Source organism: Mesoplodon bidens (genome assembly GCF_964165515.1).
Source record: "Mesoplodon bidens genome assembly, chromosome: 9".
In the NCBI taxonomy this organism is placed as follows: Eukaryota; Metazoa; Chordata; class Mammalia; order Artiodactyla; family Ziphiidae; genus Mesoplodon; species Mesoplodon bidens.
In genome coordinates, this window is record NC_138166.1 from 70306903 (window position 1) to 70333203 (window position 26301).

At 36.1% G+C, this 26301-nt stretch overlaps 1 protein-coding gene across 1 annotated transcript in view; it reads right to left on the minus strand.

The window, feature by feature from the left end:
• Positions 1 to 20633, minus strand: part of SAMTOR (S-adenosylmethionine sensor upstream of mTORC1) — an 87418-nt gene extending 66785 nt beyond the window's left edge. Inside the window, exons 1-2 of the mRNA XM_081244850.1 lie at positions 20413 to 20633; positions 6646 to 6787 (exon numbers count right to left, since the gene is read on the minus strand). Of these exons, the coding sequence (XP_081100976.1) occupies positions 6646 to 6787; positions 20413 to 20572 (302 nt within the window). The 5' untranslated portion in view covers positions 20573 to 20633. The remainder of the gene's footprint in view (positions 1 to 6645; positions 6788 to 20412) is intronic.
• Positions 20634 to 26301: the final 5668 nt, after the last annotated feature.

Here is a 26301-nt window from a genome sequence, read left to right on the forward strand (position 1 = left end):
CTAAGTATATGAAAATGTACTCAACATCATTCATAAGAGACACGTAAATTAAAATCACACAGAGATATCAATTCCCATCTATCAGACTGGCAAAAATTCAACAGGTAGGCAACATACTCTGTTGGTAAGATTTTGGAGAAACAGGTATTGTCATTTTTGCTGGTGGAATTAAATGATATAACCTCTATGGAGGGTGATGTGGCAACATCCAACAAAATCACATATGCATTTACTCTTTTACTCTGCAATTCCACATCTACAAATCTACAAAGATACAATGCCAAAAATACAAAATGAATACGCACAAGGTTATTCATTGCAGCACTATTTGTAACAGAAAAAGCTTGTATGTAACTTGACAAAATGAGGAAGACATCTATATATTTGTGATGGTCAATTTATGTGTCAACTTGACTGGGCTCCGGGGTGCCTAAATATCTGGTCAAACATTCTGGGTATTTCTGTCAGGATATTTCTGGATGAGACTAACATTTAAATGGGTAGACTGAGTAAAGCAGATTGTCCTTCTTAATGAGTGTAGGCTGTATCCCATCACTTGAAGGTCTGCATAAAACAAAAAAGCAGACCCTCCCCAGAGTATGAGAGATTCTTCTTGCCTGACTGCCTTTGAACTGGAACACTGAATTTTTCCTGCCTTGGACTCAAACTGAAACAGCAGCTCTTCCTGGGTCTCGAGCCTGCTGGCCTCAGGATAGGAATTACACCATTGGTTTGGATCTCCTGGGTCTCTGGCATGTCAACTCATCCTGCAGATCTTGGGACTTGTCAGCCTTCACAAACACATGAGCCAATTCTCTGGAGAACCCTGATTAATACAATATCAAATAGAATGATCTCCATGACATAATATTAAGTAAAAATGAAATGTACAAAAGAGAGTATATGACATGTACCACTTGAAGAGATAAGACAGGGTGGATACATGTATATACATTGTATGAGTTTGCTTATTTCTGCAAAAAGGAGAAACAAGAAACAAATGAAGAAAATGGAAGGGAGCCTATTCTGAGTATACCTTTTTGTAAAGTTTTGACTTTTGAACCATGTAAATGCCTTATATTCCCCCAGATTAAAAGAAAATAAGAAAAAAAACCATAAAACAAAGTGAAGTGAAACAAACTGCATAGTAAATTGGTAACATAACCATACACAAAAGAATTGTTTCAAGTAACTTTTAAACACAGTATTTTGACCCTTAATGAGATATGTTCTAAAGACGAAAGAACTAACTGCAAAGAAATCTTAAACTTCACTCAGTTTATTGTTAGAAGTAGAATTGGTACTGTAATTTTGAAACCATTTTATGTGAACTATAGAACAAAGCAAATATGTTGATGTTATTCCAAACTAAGTCCTTCAGAGTAACAGAAGAGATACTATACAAATATAAAACAAAGAAGTTAGGCAAAAAAACCTGTAATGTTACATTTGAATAGCAAATATCAATTATGAATTTAAGACTATATAATATTTCTGTTCAGTGAAAAATTCTAGAAGAAAGGACACCCCAGAAGCATATCTAGTGCCCAGATCTTAATTTCTATTCCTCACTACAAGAAACTAAGGCTCCTTGATTATAGGTCTTGACTGGGAAGGTAAAGCTTATCTTGTAGTAGAGAGCAAGAAGTGCTCAAAGGTGATGTCAGAACCAAGAAGCCAGCTTTGAAGAGGCTCCCACTGGCTAAATACAGATTAATTTGAACACAAACACACACTCAAACATAAATCAAAGACAGATGGGAAAAAGTGAATCCAGGAGCCTACAGTGATATTCCAAAAACAAACAGACAAAACCCACCAAAACAAAACCAACCAACCAAACAAAAACTACAAAACCACAACTCACTTGTCACAATTAGAAATGACTATTACACCAACTCCTTACTCTAAAAATTGCTAATTAAACAGAAAGAATTACATGTATATGTTTACTTTTACCTAACCTTTCCAGAAAACATGTAATCATTCCCTGTTCATAAGGGAAAGTTTTTATTTACAGAAGAATGACCGCTAATAAATGCAAGGAATGATACAATTAAAAAAATCATTTTACCACCCCAAATTTATTTAATAAATGGAGTAAACCTATTAGTTGAAAGATTGTTGGGAGACAGGATTGATCCACAAGCCAAAAATATCACTCTACGTATGACTTGCTAATTACAAAAGGAAAACATAAGTTTACAATGGAAGGATCTAGTAGTTACCACCTTAACCAAATGGCAAAATTTATCATCTCTAATAGTGGAATAACCTGACAATAAGAACTTGCTAACGTGATGCAATGTGAAGTATGCAGATTCACCTAATAAATATTTTGGCAAAAATCTGGGACCTGAATCAACACTTTAGACTCAACGTTCAGTTTATAAGAAATAAAGGAGACTGATGAAGTAGTTAAATGGCACCATGATAAAACAATCAAATAAATCCAAAACAAAGACACAAAGCTAGTTTTGGATTAGGATACAGATAATCACAACAGACCCCTAGTTGTGCTATAACTAGGAAAAAAGAAAAAAACCTACACAATCTAAAAAATAATGTATTAAAAAGAAATCAAGAGAATTGAGTATGCAAGGAGGTCTAATGGAAGGGATCACAGGCACTTTGTGCATTTGCTGAAAAGGAGCATGAGTGAAGGATCAAGCCTTCCAAGGTAGAGGAATTTTGTTCGGTTAAAGGAAAAGCAGCAGAGCTTTCAATGGCTGCTTAGAATGGAGTGACACACTGGAAACTTTAAGAAACCCAAATGCAGAGATTGTTCTCCCCATTCTCCTGCCTTCCCCCATAGGTCTTTTTTCAAGTAAGAAAAAGGTGGGGGAGGGGGGAGCACTGGAGACTTGGAGTGGGATTAAAAAAGCAAAGAAAATTCTCTGCACTCTTCCATGGGCTTAGGTCCCAGAGTCCTGCTACAGGTTGGTACCTGTAATATACACAGAACAGGACTCACTCTCAAGGCATTTGAAGCCAGATGTGAACTGAAACTATCTAAAGTGGTAATCCAGCTTCAACCCAGCCTAACTCCTGATTAGATCAAAGTGTTCAATCTCTCATCCCAGCTGCCTATCAGAGAAAAAACCATGCCCTCTCTGGGAAAATAATATTCACCCCAGTCTCTTCTAAACATAATGTCAGTATATATGGGTTGGCCAAAAATTTCGTTCGGGTTTTTCTGTATGCTGTTATGGAAAAACCTGAACAAACTTTTTTGGCCAACCCAGTGTATTTTTAAAAATTACCAGACATACAATGAAGCAGAAAAAAATGATCCATAACCAAAAGAAAAAGCAGCCAAAAGAAACAGAACCACAGATTAATTTTATGTTGGAATAAGCTGACAAGGACATAAAATAACTATTATAAATTTTTTAATAGAGAAAAATATTAACTGAATAGATGAAAATATGGAGAACTTCAACAGAAAAATGAAATCTTTAAAGAAGAGCCAAATTATTACAGAAAAATTAAGTAAAATGATATCTTGGAAACATCTCTTTTGGTAACTGATAGAAGGCCAAAAAGAAAAATCAGTAAGGATATATAGAATATTTGAACAATGCTACTAATCACCTCGAACCAACAATCACAAAATACAGAATGTGGTATATTTTACAAATCAACGGACATTTCTCTAAAAACAATGCAATGTTAGGGAAAAAAAAACAATAACCTAAAAAATTTAACCACCAAAGCATAAGACTTGATTTAGGGGAAAAAAATTATAAAGCATGTTATGGGGACAATAACAAAAATCGGAATTTTATGAACTAGATATTTTAGGAAATTACTGTTAATTGTCTTAATGTGTTTATAGTATTGTGGTTATGTAGGAGATGGAGATGAAATGTCATGTCATCTGCAATTTACTTTCAAATGGTTCAGGAAATGGTGTGTTTATATGTTCCTCTGTGTGGAGAGTTAGAAAAGGCAAATTCTTTTATTAAACATGCAACTATAACTTTATATTGGGTTTTGTTTCTAATTTAAATACTTCATATTACAAATAAAATTTTACTAATTTTTAGAAGGAAATCTTACGTATAATTCTTCAAGCTAAACAGTCAACAAAATCTCAGCAAGGTAATGTCAGTAAGACTTATTTCACATATCAAATTCCTCTAAAGTTTTAAGTATAACTACTGGAAGCAAACTTTTGTCAAACCCCTTTTAAAGCTGATTTTAGCTTTTCAGAGTGACACTGCTCTCTTAGAATTGTCAACAGGGAAAGGAAATACATATAACCCAAGTTAGAACTACAGATAACTCATTTCAAAATTCAATATTGCTTTGAAGCCTTTTTTCCCCAACCTAGTTTTAAGTTTAAAGTAAAGACACTATAAAACTTCTCTTGGGATTACTTTCCATAGTAAAATCTTTTTACCATATTTTGCCACTGTTATTTTTCAGCAGTTTGACCTAAATTCTTATTAATGTTCTTTTTCAGCAGTTTGACCTAAAAATAACCTCTTTCAGAACACATGTAGATACAAAAACTAATGATAAAAGCACAAATCTGAGGAAAAAGAAAGAGTGAAGTATGAGGCATATTCATTATTCAAGTGGAAGGTACAAGCAAATGCTCCTATGAGAATACCACATATCAAAGTGGTATTTGAAATAAAGTCTGAGAGCTTGCCTATGTATTGGAATACTAATTTAAAAGCAGTGCTGCTAAGAGCAAAGAACGTTGGTCTTAAATAGCGATGGTACTGACTTCCTGATTGGATTACATTATTACTTTGTGTCACAAGGGAAATATTTGGCTCAGTAGTATGCCTCAATTTGCGTTTCTTAGCTTGAAGGAGAAATGTATACTCCGTAGAACAGTCACATTTATAACCATTTTTTTCCTAGAAAAAGCAAAAAAAAAAAAAAAAACAACAACAAACATTTTAATCCCAAGCATCTCATTTCTTATTATTCTGGCTCCTTCGTTTAGTTCCTCAACTCCACAATTCTTTGGCTCCACAATCCACTGATAATACCAATCTTTTCACTGTTCCTCACCTACCTCACATTTTCAGCTCACTTCTTACATATCATCATAATCCCACCATGTATACATCACCATCTCCCCTGCTCCTCTCTTAAGTCATTATACTCATTTGAGCATTAATCCTACCACACCGTCTGTCCATTCACTCTCTCCTTCTCCAAGAAAACTGTTTCACTATAACTTTGTGCCTTGATTACTGTAGCAGCTTCCTAACTGGTTTCCTTACTAACATCCTTGCCTTTTCTATAGTCTATCTTAACACTACAATTAGTTCTTAAAAATCCTTGACACATTTCAAAAGATTAGTAAAATCCTGTTACTTCTTCTTAAAACATTTAATGACTTCGCATCTCATGCAGAATAAAGGCCAATGTCTTCACAATGGTCCACAGATCCTACAAAAACTAGCTGTTTGTTATCTTATTTTCTATCACTCTCCCCTTCTCATTCTGTTCTAGCCACACTGGTCTCCTTGCTGTTTCTGAAACGTGCCAGCAAGCTCCTATCTCAAGGCCTCTGGACTTGTTAAGGCTTGCTCTCTTACTTCCTTCATGTCTTTTACACATCACTTTAGTGAGGCCTTCTCTGTCTACTCTATTTAAAATTGTTTTATTTCTCCTTGCTTTATTTTTCTCACAGCACTTACCATTATCTGACCTAGTGTATATTTAACTTATGTATTGTTTCTTGCTTCTAACCCTCACTAGCATGTAAGTTCAATGAGAGCAAGGATTTTATCTGTTTGGTTGAGTGCTATACTCACAGTACCTATGATGTGACTGGTACACAGTAGACAATCATTTAAAATTATTTATTAAATGAATAAATAAAAGAACGAAGTAAAATACATATTTTTCTTTGGATTATTTGTTGAATAAATGAAATAGGCACTATTACATAACTTTTAAATGAAATCAAAACAGAAATTTTGAATAAAAAATAATTGAAATGAAATATAAACCAAAAGTTACCATAAACTTATTGTCCAAGCAGAAAGATAATGTTTTGTTTTCTGGGAATTGATTTTTAAATTCAGTCAATATACAAATTCATTCTTATTATTTTACCACTTGAGAGAAATGATCAGCAGTATTCCATTTTCTGATGTTTTTAAAATTAGAAGCTCTGCTATGAGAAAATAAACATTATCCAAAGTCAATATAAGTGCTGGAATACCCTGAATCACATATAAAAATTCATGATTTGGAAACTTTTAAGATGTTTTCAGCTTTAAAGAATGGAAAGTATTCATTTTTACTTGAATCCAAATATAATTATCTAAAGAAATTTCTATATTATAACTTATTAATGATGAGTCAAGTACTAAATCTCATATTTTAAATGTACCGATGCTTAATTAAACATATTAAATGTATTTAAAGTTATACGTTTAAAAAGTTGAAACAAAGAAATTTAAGTTATATCAAAGAAAAACATTTTGATTAAAAAAGGTGAATGAAATAAACATAGAGAAAGTGAGGCAATGGGGAGAAGCTATGTAAAAGACATCATCTGTTTTAAAACATTTCTCTTTTGGTACAATGAATCATATACAGCATTACTTAGACTTAAGAATTTAAATAATACATTAGAAACCAAAAATGTTAATTCATAAAAACACTCACCTACAACACCATTCAATACGACCTTCGCCCTCACAAGTTTTTGCCCAATGATTATCTGCCAAATTTTTCATTGCAACAGCATATTCACAAAGTGTTTCCTCATCCTCACAATGTTCTCGCCAGATCTTATCAAAATCTCCCACTAAAAACAAGGAAAAAATTAAATTAAGTTGACTTAAAATACGTCAGGCTCTTAAAAGCTTCAGCATAATCTACAATTATTTAAAGATGAATAAAAGCAAACTCATGAAGTAAAATTCTATGAAGTTTAAACTTCATAATTTTCGAAGTTCCTTTATGCAAATGGATTCATCATTTTAACCATGATGATTTGATAACCAAATAAATTTTACCATTTTAAACAGATGGATTTGTGAAGCTGAATAAAACTAATAAATATAAGTAGACATATACAAGTTATCAATTTATAAACCAAAAACATCCTGGTAGGGGACAAGTATGGCTGGGCATTCAAACATTAATTGTCCTGCTACCATTGGGCAATATGACCTCGCAGCAACAGAGAAGCCACTTAATCCTTCTTCTTGTCTGTTATTTTTTTGGATCTCTACAAATTTATCAGTTTTCTATATTAAAAGGGGTTGATAAGTGAGATGGCAACATAAATTAGCATGCAAGTTAAATGGCTGTGTATTGATACACTTGGACTTGCTGTAGGCATACTACACTTAAAAAATTATAATCCTAGTGCAAAAATGTTGCTAGAGAAATTACCTTGGAAACCTCTCCAAAGTTTTGTCTATAAGATGAATAAAAATTATAAGCTGACTATATTATCTGGCCACAGCATTACTTCTAGCTACTACCTTTTTTCTTTTTTAATTAGATCAGTCATAGTATTTAATTTGAAAAATCAATGTGAGTTGATAAAGAAAGGTATGAATATGCCACAGCCAAATAAATAACATTTACATAATTGTAAAGGTAAAAGAGTAAACAAAAATTATCAAGTTGGCTTCAATCAATGTTCTTAGACATAATTTAGGTTCTCTTGCCACATGTTCAAATATAGGCAATTGTTTAGTGACAGAATAAACTTAAAAACATAAACACAATAACCAAATTTGGGGGTGATAATTATATTCAAGTTCTTTCCCCAGATGAGACAATTAGATTCCAGTATTTAAGAGTTGGGTTTTTTTTTTAACAGAAAAGGAATTATAATAGTTCAAATTTAACAACACTTACCTATTCAAAGTTTGAAAAACTTTACTGGTTATTTTAAGCACTTAGCCCAGCACATACTGAGCTGAAAACCAAACTATTAGCCTTCTAGTTTGACCAATACCAGAAAGAGTAATAAGGGTACAAATATGCCCTCACACACACATTGCTCAGTTAAGATGAATATGTATCAGTCTCAGCCTTGGTCTGAAAATTGACTTTAAACCCCAAAAGGATGAAAAGCTTTCTCTTTTTTCATGGTTATGTTCTTATACAATAATATTTTCATTAATCACTAACATTTGTGTAGTGACAGGGCTCTTAATTTGTTATACAGCAGGTTGGCAATAACTGTCCACTGAAAACAAGCAGGCAAACAAATTTTTCTACATTCTCAGAGAAAAACCCCTCAGTTTTAGTAACATCTTTCAGATGTAGTTATTTATCAAGTATCTAAGTAGGACTACAGGAAGTAAAGTCTTTAAAGCAAATATTTTGGTTAATGATACTTTAATAAACCTATGATGTTCATAAGAGTATTCCTGACTTTACTCATCAGACTTGATGTCAAATGATTCATTAAGGTACAGTATTATTATTATTATTATTTTTTTTTTCAGTACACGGGCCTCTCACTGTTGTGGCCTCTCCCGTTGCGGAGCACAGGCTCCGGACGCGCAGGCTCAGGGGCCATGGCTCACGGGCCCAGCTGCTCCGTGGCATGTGGGATCTTCCCAGACCGGGGCACAAACCCATGTCCCCTGCATCGGCAGGCGGACTCTCAACCACTGCGCCACCAGGGAAGCCCTAGATACATAAATTTACTACATTTTCTGGTAATAGAAGTCATTCAAACAAAAGTTCTATGATCAAATATATTTGGGAAAAGCTATGTTTAACATATTTAAACAGATTTCCTTTTTTTAAGACTTCTTAGTTTAGATTCTACAGAAGGTACAACTTAAGACAAGGACCTAGGTTCAAGTAGTCTATTTAGGAGGGAACCCTATGAAACAGGAGGGAGTGGGGAGAACAAGTTAAGGGAGGAGAAAATGCTAATACAAGGGTGCATTACTGAGGCTGCTGCTGTAGGCAACACAGAAGCACACAGAAAGCCTCTGGAATTGTATGCCTAAAGGATGGGAGGCTGGAGCATTTATCTATCAGTTACTATCCCCCATTAACTGAGGGCTGTTAACAACCTGTACCTCTAGTCTACACTTAGGCACTGAAGAAGGGGATGCCCTCAGTGGGCTCCATCAGTGTTGGGAAAAGGTGAAAAGTAGAAAAGAAAGCAACACACATTTAAAATGGGACTCGGTCGGGGTCAAGTGCCTCTGAGCTCAGTGTTTGTCCACCACACCCAAGGACCAATGGTATGCTATGTGAGCCGCCAAAGGCATCTACTATAAATTCTCAGAGTCCTTACTATGACACTGTATACTGTGAAACTCAATTTACTCTAGAATTATTCTACTAGTTATGAGATACAAAGACGAGTTTATATATATGTGGAAACCTATCGCCCTTCAGCTTTTTAGATGACCTCTAGTTTCTCACACTCAAAATTCTCTTTAAATACTTCAATTTTTTATGTAGTTTTAAGGCTTACTATCTGCTCTACTAAAGTTTTGAGGAAGGATTCATATTTTGTCCGTAAGCCTATCAAGCTGATTGCAAACTTCAATTTAATGTTTTCACTAACATATAAGAGTCTCCAGGGCTTCCCTGGTGGCGCAGTGGTTGAGAGTCCGCCTGCCGATGCAGGGGGCACGGGTTCGTGCCCTGGTCCGGGAAGATCCCACATGCCGCAGAGCGGCTGGGCCCGTGAGCCATGGCCGCTGAGCCTGCGCATCCGGAGCCTGCGCATCCGGAGCCTGTGCTCCGCAACGGGAGAGGCCACAACAGTGAGAGGCCCCCGTACCGCAAAAAAAAAAAAAAAAAAAAAGTTCAATCAATTAGAGGTCTCAATGAATTAATGAGCTTTATAATGATTTTTATATATTGGTATTTGTGATGACTCAAAATCATTGTGATTAATCATCTATTTTCTTATTTCTTACAGGCATCCTATAAAAATATGAATGTATCTTAGTTAAAAAGAAAGACAGAGAGAGAGAAAAGGGGGGGGAAGGGAAGAGAAGGGAATGGAGAGAAGGAGAGGAAAATCTCTAATTAATGCATACACTCGACTTTGCCCTAACACAGAGAATTCTGGGCAATTAAAAAATTATATTTAGAAAACACAATTAAATATATATATGTCCTGCAGCCTAACTTGAAATTAATAGTTAATAAACATTTTATAGTCAGACTAAAATAATAAATCTAGAGAAGAAATCAGTATTCATTTGTTCAAATACATCGTTTTAAGATCAACTTAAAGCTCTGCCAGGTCTTAAAGATAAAGTCACCTGATGGCCTCATAAAATTCTAGAATGAAGTTCACATTAACATGACTTCTATTCATTATATTCTCTTTACATTTAAAATTTTTTAAACACTAATTAAAAAATTAATAATTCAAAACACAAGTGATGCCAACTTAAAGTTGCCAAACCAAATTCAGTATGGAAGTCGGATGAACCAAATTATTTTGAAGCTTGGTTCTACTGTCAGGATAATACCATAATTATTGACTAAACTCACCTTCACAAACATATGCAACAACTAAAGAATAAATATGTTACTTCCTATGAAAAGACAATAACTAGGAAAAAATAGCACATTCATTAGTTGATTAAAAAGACAAAGTTCTATGGAATCTAAGAAGGAAAAAAAAAAACCAAACAGCAAGCTCGTAGATACAGAGAACAGACTGGTAGTTGCCAAAGGCAGAGGGTAGGGCAGTGGGCAAAATAGGTGAAGGGGGTCAAAAGGTACGAACTTCCAGTTATAAAATAAATACATCATAGAGCTGTTTAAAAAAAAAAGAGTTCCATTTTTAAGAATTTTGTGATTAGTTTAAGATATTATTACTTTGACTGCAGCTGTCTTTGTAAGAACCAAGTATAATAAGTTAAGGAGTTATTTACTGTTGCTCAAGAACAGCTGTATTACAGGTCCAAACTCAGGTGAACCAATGGAATCTCTAAACTGTCTCTTTAGAATGGATACTATTCTTCCTTTTTGAATTAACCTCTCTCATGCGATCTGGTATAGCAAATTTCTTTCCTTCAAAACATAACTGAATTCCCATGTTCTTCAAGAGGATTCACCTGCCTCCCATTTGATCATCTTACAATTCCCCCATATGCATCTGCCATCCTTATAGTACTCTGTCACTTGTTTATATAAAGAGTTTTCTATTAAAACCAGGTGTGATTTTTCCCATTAGAAAGTATAAATTGAAAGGTAAAGACTACTTTTGATCTATAACTTATATAAGCTATAGAAGTTAATCATGGTGCCCCATTAATGGGGGAGAAAATATTTAAATTTTCACCGTGCTCAAAAATTATAAGAAACACCAAAAATTACAAATTAAATAGTTGCTAGAGTAAAATTCAAATTACAGTTCATAACTGTCAATAGATAATAGTGATGAATAAGCAGTAAAATTTGAATACTTCAAACAGTGTTCTCAAAATATTAGTTACGAGACATTTAGGAAACCAATAGGTTCAAAGTCAATTTTCTGGAGATTCTCTCCACTGTTTTAAGCTAATTTATCTTTTTTTTTCACTTCACATTATTGTCAAAAAAAAAAAAAACCAAACTTGCAAGTGGAAATGCAATCACATCTATTAAATTCTTTGATTATAGTACTTGGGTCTTTTTGGAAAATCTATAAGGTTAAGAAGAAATTATTGGTAACACATTACATAGATAAAGAATTACTTATAAATGAATAAATGAATAAGAGGTGCTAAGGTTCATGCATTTTTACATGCTGGGACCATTTGATGTTTAGAAGTACATTAGAAATAATATTATTTTTTCAATAACTCTATTCTAACTCTCAGTATAAAAAGACAGAATATAAAGCACAGAAGATAAGACATTTAGCAAGTGTAAATCTGAGGCCAATTTAAGATAAGAATAGCATGTCATTCTTGTCAGTTTAGCCTTGTGAATCACGATACCAAAGATTAACATTGCACTATGGTGGTCCTTAAATGGTGTACAATGCAATGGAGAAGGTATCACATGATTCCATGTATAAAAATTCTAAAATATGAAAACAAATCTACAGGGACAAGAGATCAGTTGGACCAAGAGTAGAGTGAGAGAATGACTGCAAAGGAGCACGAGGAAATTTGGGGGGCAACAGAAATGTTCTGTGTCTTGATTGTGGTAAAAGAATATAGGGTGTATACATCTGTCAAACCCAGTGAATTATATACTTTGTGTGTAGTTTATTGTATATAAATTGTACCTCAATAAATTTCATTTTAAAATATGATGTGCTGTGAACACAGCAAAAGTTACAAAATAAAAACTGTATTTCATTAAATTTGAGGGTCATCAAATACTCTGAAAACAAAAACAAGGAGTTACCTTGAGTATCACAAACAAGTCTTAAACTTTTAGAAATTCAGAAAATTTTCACTTTTACTTAGGTATATTACCAAATAGATGACCAGATTACCAAATTCAAGTTCAAAGAACATTTAAAGGTCATTTTCTCTAATATGAAGTAAGCAGAGAAACTCATGACCAAGTGGAAACAAGTTCAGCAGCCATTCCAAGACATTAAAACAAAGTGATCAGGACAAGATTGTCTCACGAACATAGCTAAACCACACACAGACCAGCTTTCTCAGTATTCTTGAGCATCTGATATAGTGACACACATAGAGGTGGGACAAAAACATCCAAGATGTTTGGTGTTGAAGCAGCTCCTGAGAATCAAACAAATGAACCACCTGAAAACCTGCATCTTACACCTAACGTGTTGCGACTAGTCATTTCTCTGATAAAGGGAAAAACCCAGTATTCTAATGTGCTAAAAAAGGCTGGACCTTTCACATAAAAAGTTAGAAATACAAAAGTAAAGGGGGTCAAGAAAAAAAAAGAAAAGAAAAGAAAAAACACTACAGCAATCCTAATACTGAAGAAGAAAGACACTATAGAACAGTCTAGATAGAAATTCCAGAAACCATTCAATCTTCAATGCCCTTAATGCATCCAGGTGGTAGCTACAGATACACCTTTAATTTTTAAAATTATGTATTTAACACAAGTAATGCTTCCTATGTGCCAGATACTGTTTTAAGTACTTTACAAATATTAATTCATTTAATTCTAATACCAACCCATTGAGGCAGATATTTTACTTTACAGATAAGGAAATTGAAGTATAGAGAGATTAAGTAACCTTCTCAAAGGCACACATCAAACCTGGCAGTCAAGTGCCAAAGTGCACGCGCATAACCGCTATACCACCTTGCCTCTCTTTATGAGTTTTTAATTTATGAACTTCCATGGATATGAACAAAGCTTTGCACTAAAGCAAAGTACACTGACTCTACTAGCCACAAACAAATGGTCTTTTGTCAGTCAAATGCAGTTATTTAGTCTCTGCAACTGCATTATTTGTTAGATTTCTGGCAGTGATTTCAACTCTGGCTGCACACTGGAATCACCTAGAAGTTTCATTTAATTGGTTTTAAGTGGGAACTGGTCATTTATTTCACTGCTCCCCAAATGAATCCACTGTGCAGCCATGGCTTAAAGCCATGGGTCTATGGCAAGACTGTAAACTCAAAAGTCTGGTGAAATAATACACAGAGCAATTGAGACTTGGGGCAAACTGAAGAGTCAAATTTAATTAAAAAACAAAACACTGCATAGATAAAAGTTCACATTTATAAACACAGTTTGGCCCATGGTGCATCTTCTGTGCATGGAACACACCCTTACTATAAACATATTTATGATAAAAACAGTTAACTGAAATGTAAAACTTTGAACACATCCTATACAAGAGATGGAAAAGAATCAAGAGAAGTTAGAAATAATGGCATCAGTATCTGTTATTCCCCTGTGAAACAACTTTACCGAAATGTGTACCACCACACAGATCTCTTGTCTAGTGTAAGCAAAGGACTTACGGAGAAACTTCTGGGACTTAAATTTTTATATAAATGGGAATAGGAATTTCTATATAAGTAGAGCAATTTCTGTATAAATGAGAATAGGGGATACTCAGATGTCCCTCTAAAGGCATGGGGGTCTAAAATAACCCTTGCAATGAGCATCAATATATCTACACTTAAAGCACAATAAATTAGTACAGTTTAGATCAGTGGTTCTCAGATGTTTGGATTTTACAACGAGTACAAATTTCACCTCCAAAATTTAGGCAATTGATATTGGGGTCACAAAATTTTGTGTGTGAAATTAGAGTATATAATATATATACACATACACAAAATTATCATCTAATACCAACACACACAGAGACACATTATACCACACACAATATCCTTATTAGTTCTCATTTTCTGAGAACAAAAAATTTTTTTAATCTATATTTGCTATTATTTACAGTTTTTTTAATAAAAAAATGGAATGATACTAATAATGATAATTTGGACCATTTTCAAAAGGTTAAATTAATCTAATATACTCACTTAAAAAGATATGACCATAAATTCATTACAAAAAATTTGTATCCAAAGTTAAAATTTATAAGTTATGAATACAAAAAGATTAGACTCAAACTATAAGGAAATATGTATATCAGCTTCTTTCTTTTGTGTGTGTGTGCCTTAAATCTACAAGGCAAGGTGCTAGGTACTAGGGATACAAAGATAAAAGGCAGAGTCCTACTCAAGTAACTAAATTCAGTGAGAAAGACAAGTGAACTGGTAAGTGATAACTATGATAAAAGCAAGGCAATTGTGCCATGGGAGCATACGGTAGAATGGGCAGTACTTATGTAAAACTGGACACTACTGGTATCTTCCAAGGATCTGTCCTCAGTTATACATTACCATCACTCCACTGGGTCATTCATCTGCCCTCAAAGCTACAACTTCAAGAGAGAGCTTCCAGTCCTTCACTTCCAAGGGATACATTCCAAACTAAATCATTACCACTATCCCTATGACAAGCCAACCTGCCTGTCTACTCTTTTCTCCCTGCTCCCACCTCAACACAGACATTTCCAAACTGGATGGAAATGGCTATTTATATTTTTCCAGGCAAGAAATCTTGGCATCATCATTGACTCTTTCCCCCTTTACTTTCATTAAAACTGCTCACTCTGACTTTGACTTATGTATGACTATTTGACTTATCTTTCTGTATTTTCATGATCACTACTGTTATTTATGCTACTATTCACCTTTAAAAAATAGAGTAGTGTAAGAGTCTCCTAGCTGATCTACTTTCTTCTAGATTCCTTCCTACTCCAATCTATAGTACTTTAGCTAGGTGTTCCTCAAGCCTTTTGTCCACTGTATAATCTATGGAGCTTTTAAATAATACAGATGCCTGTGTTCCACAAAGTTCCAGAGATGATACTGATGTGGAATCAAGGCTAATATCCACTGCATTTGTTGTTATATTTTTTCCCACAAAACAATCAAAGGATCTATACCAATACTTTTTAGTTTTACCGTATCTTTTGAAATACAAAAAATTCCTAAAAAGATACAAAGATGACTAGAAATAACAAAATCAAATAGTTAATATACTATGTGTACCTCACTGAGCTGACTGTTTATCAATGTTCCCTTTATCTTTTAGTGTTACTAATTATTAAACTCTTTTCATTTTTTTTCCCCCTGCTAGAATGGCAGTTCAAACTCTCCTACGGCAAAGTTAACAAGCATTTCTATGGACACTTTTCACCTTATTTTGTTGATTAAGCAAAGATTCTACCATAAAAACCAGCATTTTCAGATTCTATGTCAGAATCAGAAAAGACCATGTAAAGAAAAAAGGGTAAAACTTCACTTGATAAATAAGTAAAACAAGGAGAACCTGTGAAAAGTGCCTTGGGGTCATGGAGTTGGTCAGTATTTTGAAACAGTTTTGAAAGCCACTGAAGGAAAAAAAAATTAGAAAATTTCAATTAGAAACACATAGTCTGTTATCCTAATTTTAAAAACAATTTCAAAACTTTGTTTCAGGAAAAACTCTAACGATACATTCATTCTTTCATTTTTAGACCTTTTGGTTTTAGTTTAAAATTATTTCTAATTCAAAGGTTTTTTTCCTTCCCCCCTACAATTCTCATTTTAGATGTATGCTAAAGAAAACTCAATCACAAATGTATTTTTCAGCTTATCCTAAACTGCTATTCTAGCTCACCCTTTGTCTCAAACAAGGAAGAATAATTTCAATAATCAATAAGAATTAAACATCTAAACTAGGCTATTTAGTAGTTGACTCTTAAAATGCTGCTCACAGCTGTTAACCTTTGTAACACAATGTTTTCCAGACTTAGTCTACAGAACCAACCTACTCTGTGTTCTCCTTTTCTGTTTCAGTATCAGTAATCTGTCTTACTTACTCTAACCACTTTTATAATATTATCATTGCTACTAATAAGATTGATTTTTTTAAATGTAGAAAAGTATAATAAAGGTCTCCCATTAAACCATGACTTTGAGAATATCACTGTTAACAGGGTAACGTGCATTTTTAAATTTTTGTCTGATAACCTACACGGGTTTATGTGACAAACTTATTTAACCTGTTCTGGCATATAGAATAAGTAAATTCAGAGACTTAATTAAGTTGATGAAAATTACTAAAGTAAAGACATTCACAAGATAAGTTAAAAAATCAAAACTAAGGAACGGGGATCATACTTTTATTCCCAACAGCTGTAGTCTTTACATTTTCTTGTAGTTTTTACACGGATACTTTCAGTTTAAAAAGAGATGCCAAGCATAATAACAATCATTACAGGAATAAGATTATGTGACTAGGATTATGGAAAAAATCATACAAAGTCAACTGAAAATACACACGGCTCTACTTCAGTTCTCAATTAGATATGTACTTATCAGGCAGATTTGATTAAACAATGCCTCCCTGTTCCAAACTCCCTGTTTGGAAAGAAAAACTAGCTGTTTCTTATTTAAAAGCTGTCTCCAATCCTATGATATATTTTAAAATATTTTTGGCTTATATCAAGGCCATTATTTTGAAAATTCTGTATAGCAAAGATAGAAAACACCTACATCTGCAAGCATATTTCCATTTATATAAACTCAGTCTAAAAGACTGTCCCTTATCTATAAATGGCTGACACCAGAAACACCCCTTCTCATCACCATTGCTAAACATTTCCCTACCATTTCCTTTTGGTAACTACTTCAGATATCAGCACTGCCTGGAACACTGACGTTTATCTCCAGTTCTCACTTTACTCTTATACAAATAGAGAAAGGATCTCTAAGTGGTGACACAGGCAGTAAAATGGAGCAGAGAGGGGAAAAGTGGTAAAAGAGTGCATTAAACTTACCTGCTAGTCTTTACAATCCTATCCACTACCCTCTACGCCAAGCCTGCTCAGTGCCACATCAAGCATCGGTTTGGACAAATGGACTGGGAAGGATGGAGAGAAACCTTTTTCTACCACATCAGAAAAATCTTATTTTCAATCTTATTCCTGCTTCATGTTCAATTCCACTACCAGAGATAAGGAAAGGGAAAACTATATTATCCAACCCTACACTCATTATCCAGGTCTCACTCCTGTCTTTACTATCCAGTGAATATTTTGCCTCCTTCTTTATTCTACCCCAACTTATTTCCCTCTTTCCCATAACTCCCTAAGAGACCCACACCTCACATAGCCTTAACTCAGCGAACCATACCTATCCCATGGATTGCCCCATTCCCATCAGTTTACATCCTCTTACCCAACACAAATTCTAGGGCTACTTCCTGCTTCCCATTTTCCCTACCACTCCAACAACATTTGGAGACACCATTAGGCTTTGAATTGGAAAGAAAAACACATTATTCCCATAAAATGTTCTGTGCTAATGATAAACTATCCAAACTTCAAGCAAGTTATTTTACTATTTTTAGGATTCAGCTCACTCATGTGTAAAAGGAAGGAAGTAGTTTAGATTATCAGTCCAAAATCTGGCTGACCAATTTCCAAGCACCACTGATAGGGATTCTGAAACTGTACCTCTGAGGTGGAATGGAGTAATTTTCTAAAAGGCACCCATATAAGTCTACTGTTTATCCATGTTTGGGAATCACTGATAAATGCTAAAGTTCCTTCTAGTTTAACATTCCAAGATTCTAAGCTGGAATTTTCACTGCATTTTCTGACAGGAATATTGTTATAAAAGGAGTAAAGTTTCCATAGTTATTGGTGTTACAGTGAAGGCATGTTACTGATCAAATAGGCCTTTGTAACCTGACCTAGTACCTAAGCACCATTTATATTATTATTTTATAACCAGAGATGACTTTGCAAATGATATTATAATGATACTAAGACCTCAAAGGAAAGCACTAAAAATTACTTCTCTGGTATTATTATGTGCATAATCAGACTTTTTCACAGATGGCTTTTTCATGGATTTTTGTCAATCACAACTAAGATTTGACCTACAGGTCAGAAATAAAGGTAGAAAGGGCATGCTCTTTAGGATCTTTTACTTTGCTAATTCACTGATGGGGCTTTGTATATCATTAGAGTAAAGCCTAGAGAAGTCTAGATCACTGGTGGAATTCAGGGCATTAAAACGCCTAAAGAACAGTCTCATTCATATGTTTACAGACTGCCAGGGCTTTACCTGCCCTAAATCACACTAGATAATTCACTTATGTACTACATGTATCTATTCTAGCTCTCAGAACTTCCAAATACTAATTCTCGTTATGAACAAGTGTTCCCTTGGTTAATATTCAGGCTTAAAGACATGTTTCAACATGTGAGAACTAAGCAAATATAAACAGCTCTTGAAGACATGATGACACATTAGCAGTATATTAAGTGTATCTATTCATTTATGAATAAGTTAATAATAATAATTATAAAAAGGTAAAAATGGAAATTGAATTATATGCTACCCATTTTTCTTTAAAAAGATGTACTTGCTTAAGTTTATGCAAAATAGCATGATAAATTAAAGTGTGTCCGTTTTATTTGCTCATTTCTCCAAACAACACAAGAACCTACACTGAATGCCATTACGTAAGTGCACTCTCTGAATATCAAGAATGATGCAACGATTGCTATGGTAACTACTCATTTTATTGAATAAATTGTGGGTTGGGGTTTAAAGCATTCTTTTAAAAAACAAATTTTAACATCCCAGTATGCCCGATAAGTCTCTTTCTATTGCTACCTATTAAACAATAACTATAGGCTAGCTTTGAGGAGGACTATTTAAGCAGCTATTTAAAAACTGAGGCTTGAGTTGCCAAGGGGAAAAAACTCTGAATTTAAAGTTTGAAAAATGAAACACATCACCTACACTCAAGAGAACAAAAGACACTTAGTTTTAATCTTCCAGAGTAATTGAAAAGTGTTTGTAACTCAAAAGTAACATGATCTTACCTATCTGTTCCTTCACTGTCATAATTTTGCTTCTAATCCTAACTTAACTACGTATAAGACTGCCGACTTTTGTTTGCAATTAAGCTAAAGACAGAAGAAAGTTATCCCTCGTTTCGATCTTTAGAAGAAATGTCTCATAAGCGCATGAAAAAAGTGGGAATTTTCACTGTTAGTTTCTTATAAAATAGCTCTGTAAAAAAGCCTATATTTTAAAATACCAAGGATAACTGTAGATCCCAACTATAAACCTTCCTCAGGCCCACGCAAAAGCTACTATGGCTTCTTCCTTTGCTCAAGACCTTCCATAAGAGGGGTTCCCAGCGACGGCCGGCTTCACCGGGGTCTGTATCCTTAGGAGGCTTGGTAGTTACGGATTAGTCAAATCTAAACAGTATTTTGAGAACCTGCCCCAGATCTCTTCCTCTCCCGCCTAAATAAACCCTAAGATGCAGCATTTGAAGAATGGGGGGGGGGCAAGGATGGAACCCCTCCCCCTTTTAACAAGGTGAAGTCTAGTCAGCTCTAAGGCCTGCTGACTTCGCAGCCCTGGAAGCCAATGAGAGGAAGCTCCGGCCCGGGCTAAAGCCGCAGCAATTAGGTACTAGGAAGGGGGTCTGACGGGGCAGCAAATCAAACAGGCTGATCAGGCGCGAGGCAGCGAAGGGTAACTCGGGCTTCTTTCAGTTCGTCTTTCTCGAATGGATTCTACCTGCCTTCGTGTTTTAGCTTCATGTCTCTCGCAGCGAGCGAACTCCACCTCCTGTGTGAGGATCTACGTGCTTGTGTGTGTGGTGACAACAATCTCAGCACCCCGGCTGGGGACAGGGGATGGGGGAGGTGGGCACTCGGCTCCTCCACAGGCCTGGAACTCTCCTGAAGGGCCCTCGAAGAAAAGGGGGCGGGAGGAGCACGCCTGACGCCGACCGAGTACTCGACCGAGAAGGGGGCGTCCGGACCTGGGAGAGCGGCCCTAGCAGGGGCTGACGTGCAGCTCCTTCAGGTTGTAATGGTGGCCCCTTGGGGGGAGGGGAGCGGTTGACAAGGGGCTGGGGGCGACGAGGCCTCCCCTTCCCCCCGCTCAGCTCGCTGTTTACCTTCCCGGTACTTCTTGCGGAGCCGCCGGTGGACGCTCTTTACCACCCCGGAGAGCTTCTCCTGCTCCAGCTTCCGCTCCTGCTCCCTGGGCGGAGGAATGCTCGGGGGCCTGGCCCCGTGCCCGCGAGCAGCGCTTCGGCCGCCGGCCCCCGGCTCCATATCGCTGCCGCCGCCGCCGCCCCTCGGGCCCCCGCAGCCGCCCGCCTGACGGAGGAGGTGGGGAAGTAGGAGGCAGCAGCGGAGGCAGCAGCGGGAGGAGGCAGAGGACCTGGAGCGACAGCCTAGGAGGTGGCCACTTACCCAAACGCACAAGCTGATTGGTGGACTCTGGAGGGCTGGGCGGAAACGGAAAAGGCCAAGGGCCAATGGACGGAGAGCGCCAGGGACGCACCCGCTTGTTTGGGAAGGCGAGCAGCTGAAGGAGGCGGAGCTTGCAGGCTGGAGTTGCCGAGGCGGTAGGAGCGCCAGGCCCGACTGCTCCTCTCCTCTCCCCGCCGCTCCGGGGATCCTGTGCGCAGGCGCTGTGGTGAGGCCACGGAGACGCGCCGTGAGCCACGCGCGCTTGCGCGTCTGAGCTTGCTTAGGTTGGGCATCTTTCTACCGCGCAGCATTCTTACGTCTTCTAGCTATTCCTCCTTTTGCGAGTTATATTCTGGTGTGTTGCAGCCAGGGTCCTCTACTTGAGCCCCCGCTGCACCTTGTCGGTCGTAGGTTCCCTTTAGCTGTGTAGCCCTGAGAAGTGCTTTAGAGGTGACTTGGCAGCACTAGAATTTTACACTTTAAGGAACCCAGGCATGGGTGCTTTGGTGGGCGCAAGAGAGGCCTGGCTGCCAAATACTGGCTTAATTCACTGGCCAACAATGGGTAATACCTCTAGTGCTAGTGCTGGGCGAAAAACACAGAACTTGGGGAGAGGAGAGGGCCAATGAAAACAATATAAGATGGAAGAGAGGAAAGGAAAGATGGGGAATCCACAACAGATGCCCTCAAGAACTTTCGTGATGGCCCGGGTGTCAGAGAAAGCCTGCCTTGGTCTAATTTGCGTCAGAACTCTGAGCGCTTTTAAAGTTGGCTTGGGTGACCTCCCGCCTTTTAATTGGTAGGTTAATCTATGCGAACGCCTAAGTGGGTTTGGCAACCTGCTCTACCTCCCTCCTCTTCTATCTTCTCATGGGAAGCTTATGGAGAATATGATTACTGACTTCTGCCCCAGAAAGGTGGAACGCTGCTTCCCAGAGAGAGAGAGAGAGAGAGAGAGAGGGGTAGAGACTGTTAGGTTGTAGCCCCCGCGCTCCACCCACCGCACTGCAGTTGTCGGTTACATGATGTTGTTTGGAAATTGTTGTAGTTACTATCTGATCAGTAATTTTATAACTACGAATGAAGCCTGCGTTATGTAACCGTTTTGTATGGCACCTTCTGAATAAAGAAGACCCTGAAGAATATAGCATACACTTTCGAGAACATAGGAGAAGCAAGAGGGAAGAAGTGAAGGGAGAAGACTGGTGAAATTTAAGATGGAAGACTATGTCCCTACCAGCACAGAGAAGCAGATGAAACACAGATAAACTTCATAAGAACTAATTGTAATTATGAGGAGAAATTACATAGACATGCCTAATAAAATGAGGATATGCCTCATGAGAATATGGGGTCATATTTGGGGGGATTTCATTTGGGAAAAAAGGGAGCTTGAAAAGACATACCTCGTTTGGCTCTTACATATTTTAATATTTATCGGAGGCAGAAAGAGGTGCAAATATTTGGAAGTTATAATCATAGTAAAGAGAGCATTAAATTTCATTTGTACTGAATTGTAGTTAAAAAAATTTTTTTTCCCCTCCATGCGACTACTAGCACATGAATTTTAAAGTCCTTTTAAAAAGTAAAGATTACACTGAAGGGCTTCCCTGGTGGCGCAGTGGTTGAGAGTCCTCCTGCCGATGCAGGGGACACGGGTTCGTGCCCTGGCCCGGGAAGATCCCACATGCTGTGGAGCAGCTGGGCCCGTGAGCCATGGCCGCTGAGCCTGTGCGTCCGGAGCCTGTGCTCCGCAACGGGAGAGGCCACAACAGTGAGAGGCCCACGTACCGCAAAAAAAAAAAAAAAAAAAAGATTACACTGAAGGACACCTGGAAAATACAGAAAGGAGTAAAGAAAGTAAAAGTGCTAAAAGAGTAGATCTTAAATGTTTCCATCACAAAAAAAGAAGTGGTAACTGTGATGGGATGGAGGTGGTAGCTAATATGATGGTAATCATTTTGCAGTTTATAAAAGTTTCAAGTCAGTTGGATGACTTAAACTTATACAATGTTATGTGTCAATTACATCTCAATAAATCTAGTGGAAAAAAAGTAAAAGTCACCTGGAAACCCAGCATTGAAAGATAACAGTGCCTTTTTTTTTTCCTTTGCTTGTACATACTTATTTCAAATGAGATATTTCTTATGGCTGTGTGATAATCTATTATATGAGTAGCCTATCGTTTTAGTAACCAATTCCCAGCTATTGTATATTTAGGTTTTTTCCAGTTTTTCTGTATTCCAAGTAATGCTTTGATGAACACCCTTGTACACAAATGCTTGTCCATTTCTTTAATTATACATTTCACTAGACTAAATTTCTAAAAGTTGAATTTCTGAATCAAAGGATCAAACATGTTAAGGTTTTTTTACGTATATTGTCAAATTGTCTTTTCTGAAAAGTGGTAGCAGTTTATGTCACCTCCAGCAGTAACTGTGAGTGTCTATTTGATTGCACCCTTACCAACTATAGGTAGTACAATTTACAAAGTCATTAATGAGATTTTTTTAAAGGTCTCTATTTTTAAGAAACATGTGGGAATTTTCTGCTGTTTCTTAACTGGCTATTCTGGTTGGCATAATTTTTAACACTAAATACTAATATAAGAGCAAGTAAAAGGAACTTATTTAAGACTATCTAGTTGTTATTTTTCAAGCAAATTGAAGAGCTCCAAATTTTTAATTTGTTTTTTGATTTCATATTTTCTCGAGAAGCAACTCAAGATTAGAAACTGAACAGCTGGATTTTATTCTAAATTTGAATGAATTCACATAGGGCAAAGGCCAACATGTCCTGAGATACATCAGTACTGAATTTTCTTTGGAGGGCTATGGCAACCAGCCATAGACCACAGTATAAAAAGGAGTTTATAATCTTCCTCCAGTGTAATTAGTAATATTGGGAAAAGCTTTCTGGCTGTTAAGGTAGCAGAAGAATGGTAACAAGATTTTCCATTTAAGTAAAATAATTGTCCCAATTGCTGGTAAGAAGAATTCACTGCAGAAAGTAGGTTTGGTGCCATATTCAACGAGCATATCCTAGGCTCAGGAAAATATCAGCATCTTCCCCCTACCCTCTCTATGTGTGACAGAATTTCATTTACTGTAAATATCTTTAAATTTTTTTTCTCATTATTATTTTAAATGGCTGTTGGGAAAAGGGATGTTGGAATAATACAGTATTCACTGAACGGGACAAAACAGTCTGGGAGGAAGAGACATTCCTAACGACTGCACTAAACCCCTGATAACTAAATTTCTCATCCTCATTCTTTACCTTACCTGATGGACTTTTGCACCCTTTCCCATGCACATTTGGTATGTCATAGTAAGCTTCCTATGTCAAAGAACCACTCAGTATAGGAAAATATCCTTGGCAAGAAAAATACCGTGTCTTCTTTGTTTGCAGCTATATTCTTTGTAAGGAAAACAAGTTCCCACAGGCGACGAGAAGAGTCAACATGTAAAAATAAAGTGCATTCTATTTTCAGTATGAGTTCAAAACATATTAACTGGTGATGAAAAGTAAACTTGTAGAATTCATATCAAAATCTGGGTGGTGGCACTGAGTTAGCAAATAGAAAGATTCTGGGTGCACTTTGCAAAAGTGTTGTACTTTTCATTGCTACATTTATTGCGTTTTAATGTAGGAGGGAGAAGCCTACACAATGGAAAGTGGGGTTCTTTGATTATCTAAAGCATTAATCATTGGTATTTTTTACTCCTCTTTGACCCTCTTTATCATCAAAATCTTAAAAGCAATTAGGTTTTAATGTGTAATAGAAGTATTTATATTAAATTTCTGTTTATAAAATACACAGTGGTGTACAACAGAGCAAAAAGACTTAATGAACCTCTTTATTATTGAAGATAGAGATATTGCAAGCTGGCTAAATCTTTGGCTCATGGCTATTTAGAAATAGAATTTTAGAAATTCAGTTAAAATGAGGCATGGAAAAGTAAAATCTATATTATTTTTAAAAATATTTATATATTATTTGTATAGCTCTTACCCATTAATATAAAAATATCCATGAAGTTTAAGTACTTTGTTTCTAGTAATTCAAATTTTTAAAGTGTAGATGTATCATTAATTGGGCACATTTAGAGAAACTGTTGAGAAGCTTTTGTTTTTCAAATTTTCTTTCAAATCATAGAAACTTTTTTTGGAATATGTATTTAATGTTTTGAAAGAAACAAACATAGCAGAGAACTAGCAAGAAAAGAAATATTTTCATTGATATGTCTTCATTCAGTATGGCAGATTACAACTTTAAAATTCCTTCTATTTATTGAAAATAAAATTATTTTCTTTAAAAATTTGTTTATAGTTACTAGTACAATGTGTCACCTGCAATTCTTAACACATCTGCCAACATAAAAATCTTTAAAATAACAGAGGTTAGCTGTTTTTCCAGAGTTAAAATGCAGAATGGTGTTAAGACTAGTATTAACTACAGCAACTGGTAACAATTATCTACTGCCTCACTCCAAATGCAACTATAAAATTGACAATATTTTTCTGATTTACTAATTATGAAATACATTTAATTACCACAACAAGGCTAATGTAGGAGAAGATCTACATAGGAAATGGGAAGTATTCTTCTAGGTGATAGATAATGTCCTTATAATGCAGAGTAGGACTGAGAGATTTTCTGCATCTTGATTCCAGCTTTATGCTAACCGCCAGAGCAAGGTACTTGATTTCTCTGAGCCTTATTTTTTCTCCTTTAAATGTAAAATGAAGAGATTGGATTAGACTAGCATTTTTCAATTTTTTATATTCACCACGACTCACAGTAGAAAATACATTTTACATTGGGGCTTGGGATGTATATCCCAAGCCCCAATGTAAAATGTATATATATATATATATATATATATATATATATATATATGTACTATATATATACAAATATAAATATGTATGAATACATATATATTGTACATATACATATATATAGACATGTAGACACACATATACAATTAGGACAAAAGTTTCACCAGATGGTACTTACCTTCCCTAAGTGCAATCCATGGTGATATTTGCAATTCTATTTTAATTTTTAAAACTATGGAGCACACTACATTGATTTTTATGATGTTCTAATGAGTCATGGCTAAAATTTGGAAAATACTGGCAATTTAAAAGATCCCTGTCAACCCCCAAACCACTGTCATTCGGTGACTCACACTGATTTTAAGAATGCTTTGTGACATGTACCTTGCCATGTTGAGGCTATTCACTGCCTTTTAAATTTCATTTTTACGTTTGGGGAATTTCCCCCATTATGAATGTAGGCTCAAATACGTGACTGGACTCTGCTAATTGTATTCTCTGGAGTGACCTGTCTGTTCAGAAAAGGGCAGAAAAATGAAGCAGAAGCTACAGGGAAACTTTTGGTTCATTGAGCGAGACTGTGCTGGTGTGGGTCTTTTAGGATCATAGTGACCGAGGTCCTGTCTTCTAGTGTCCAACATTTGTCCTTTAAGCCAAAAAACAAAGGTAGTGCGGTCTGACCTAGCACATTAGTCACTGGGTCTGACTTAGGTGTTGATCTGGGCTGGGTAGTCTGCAAGTCT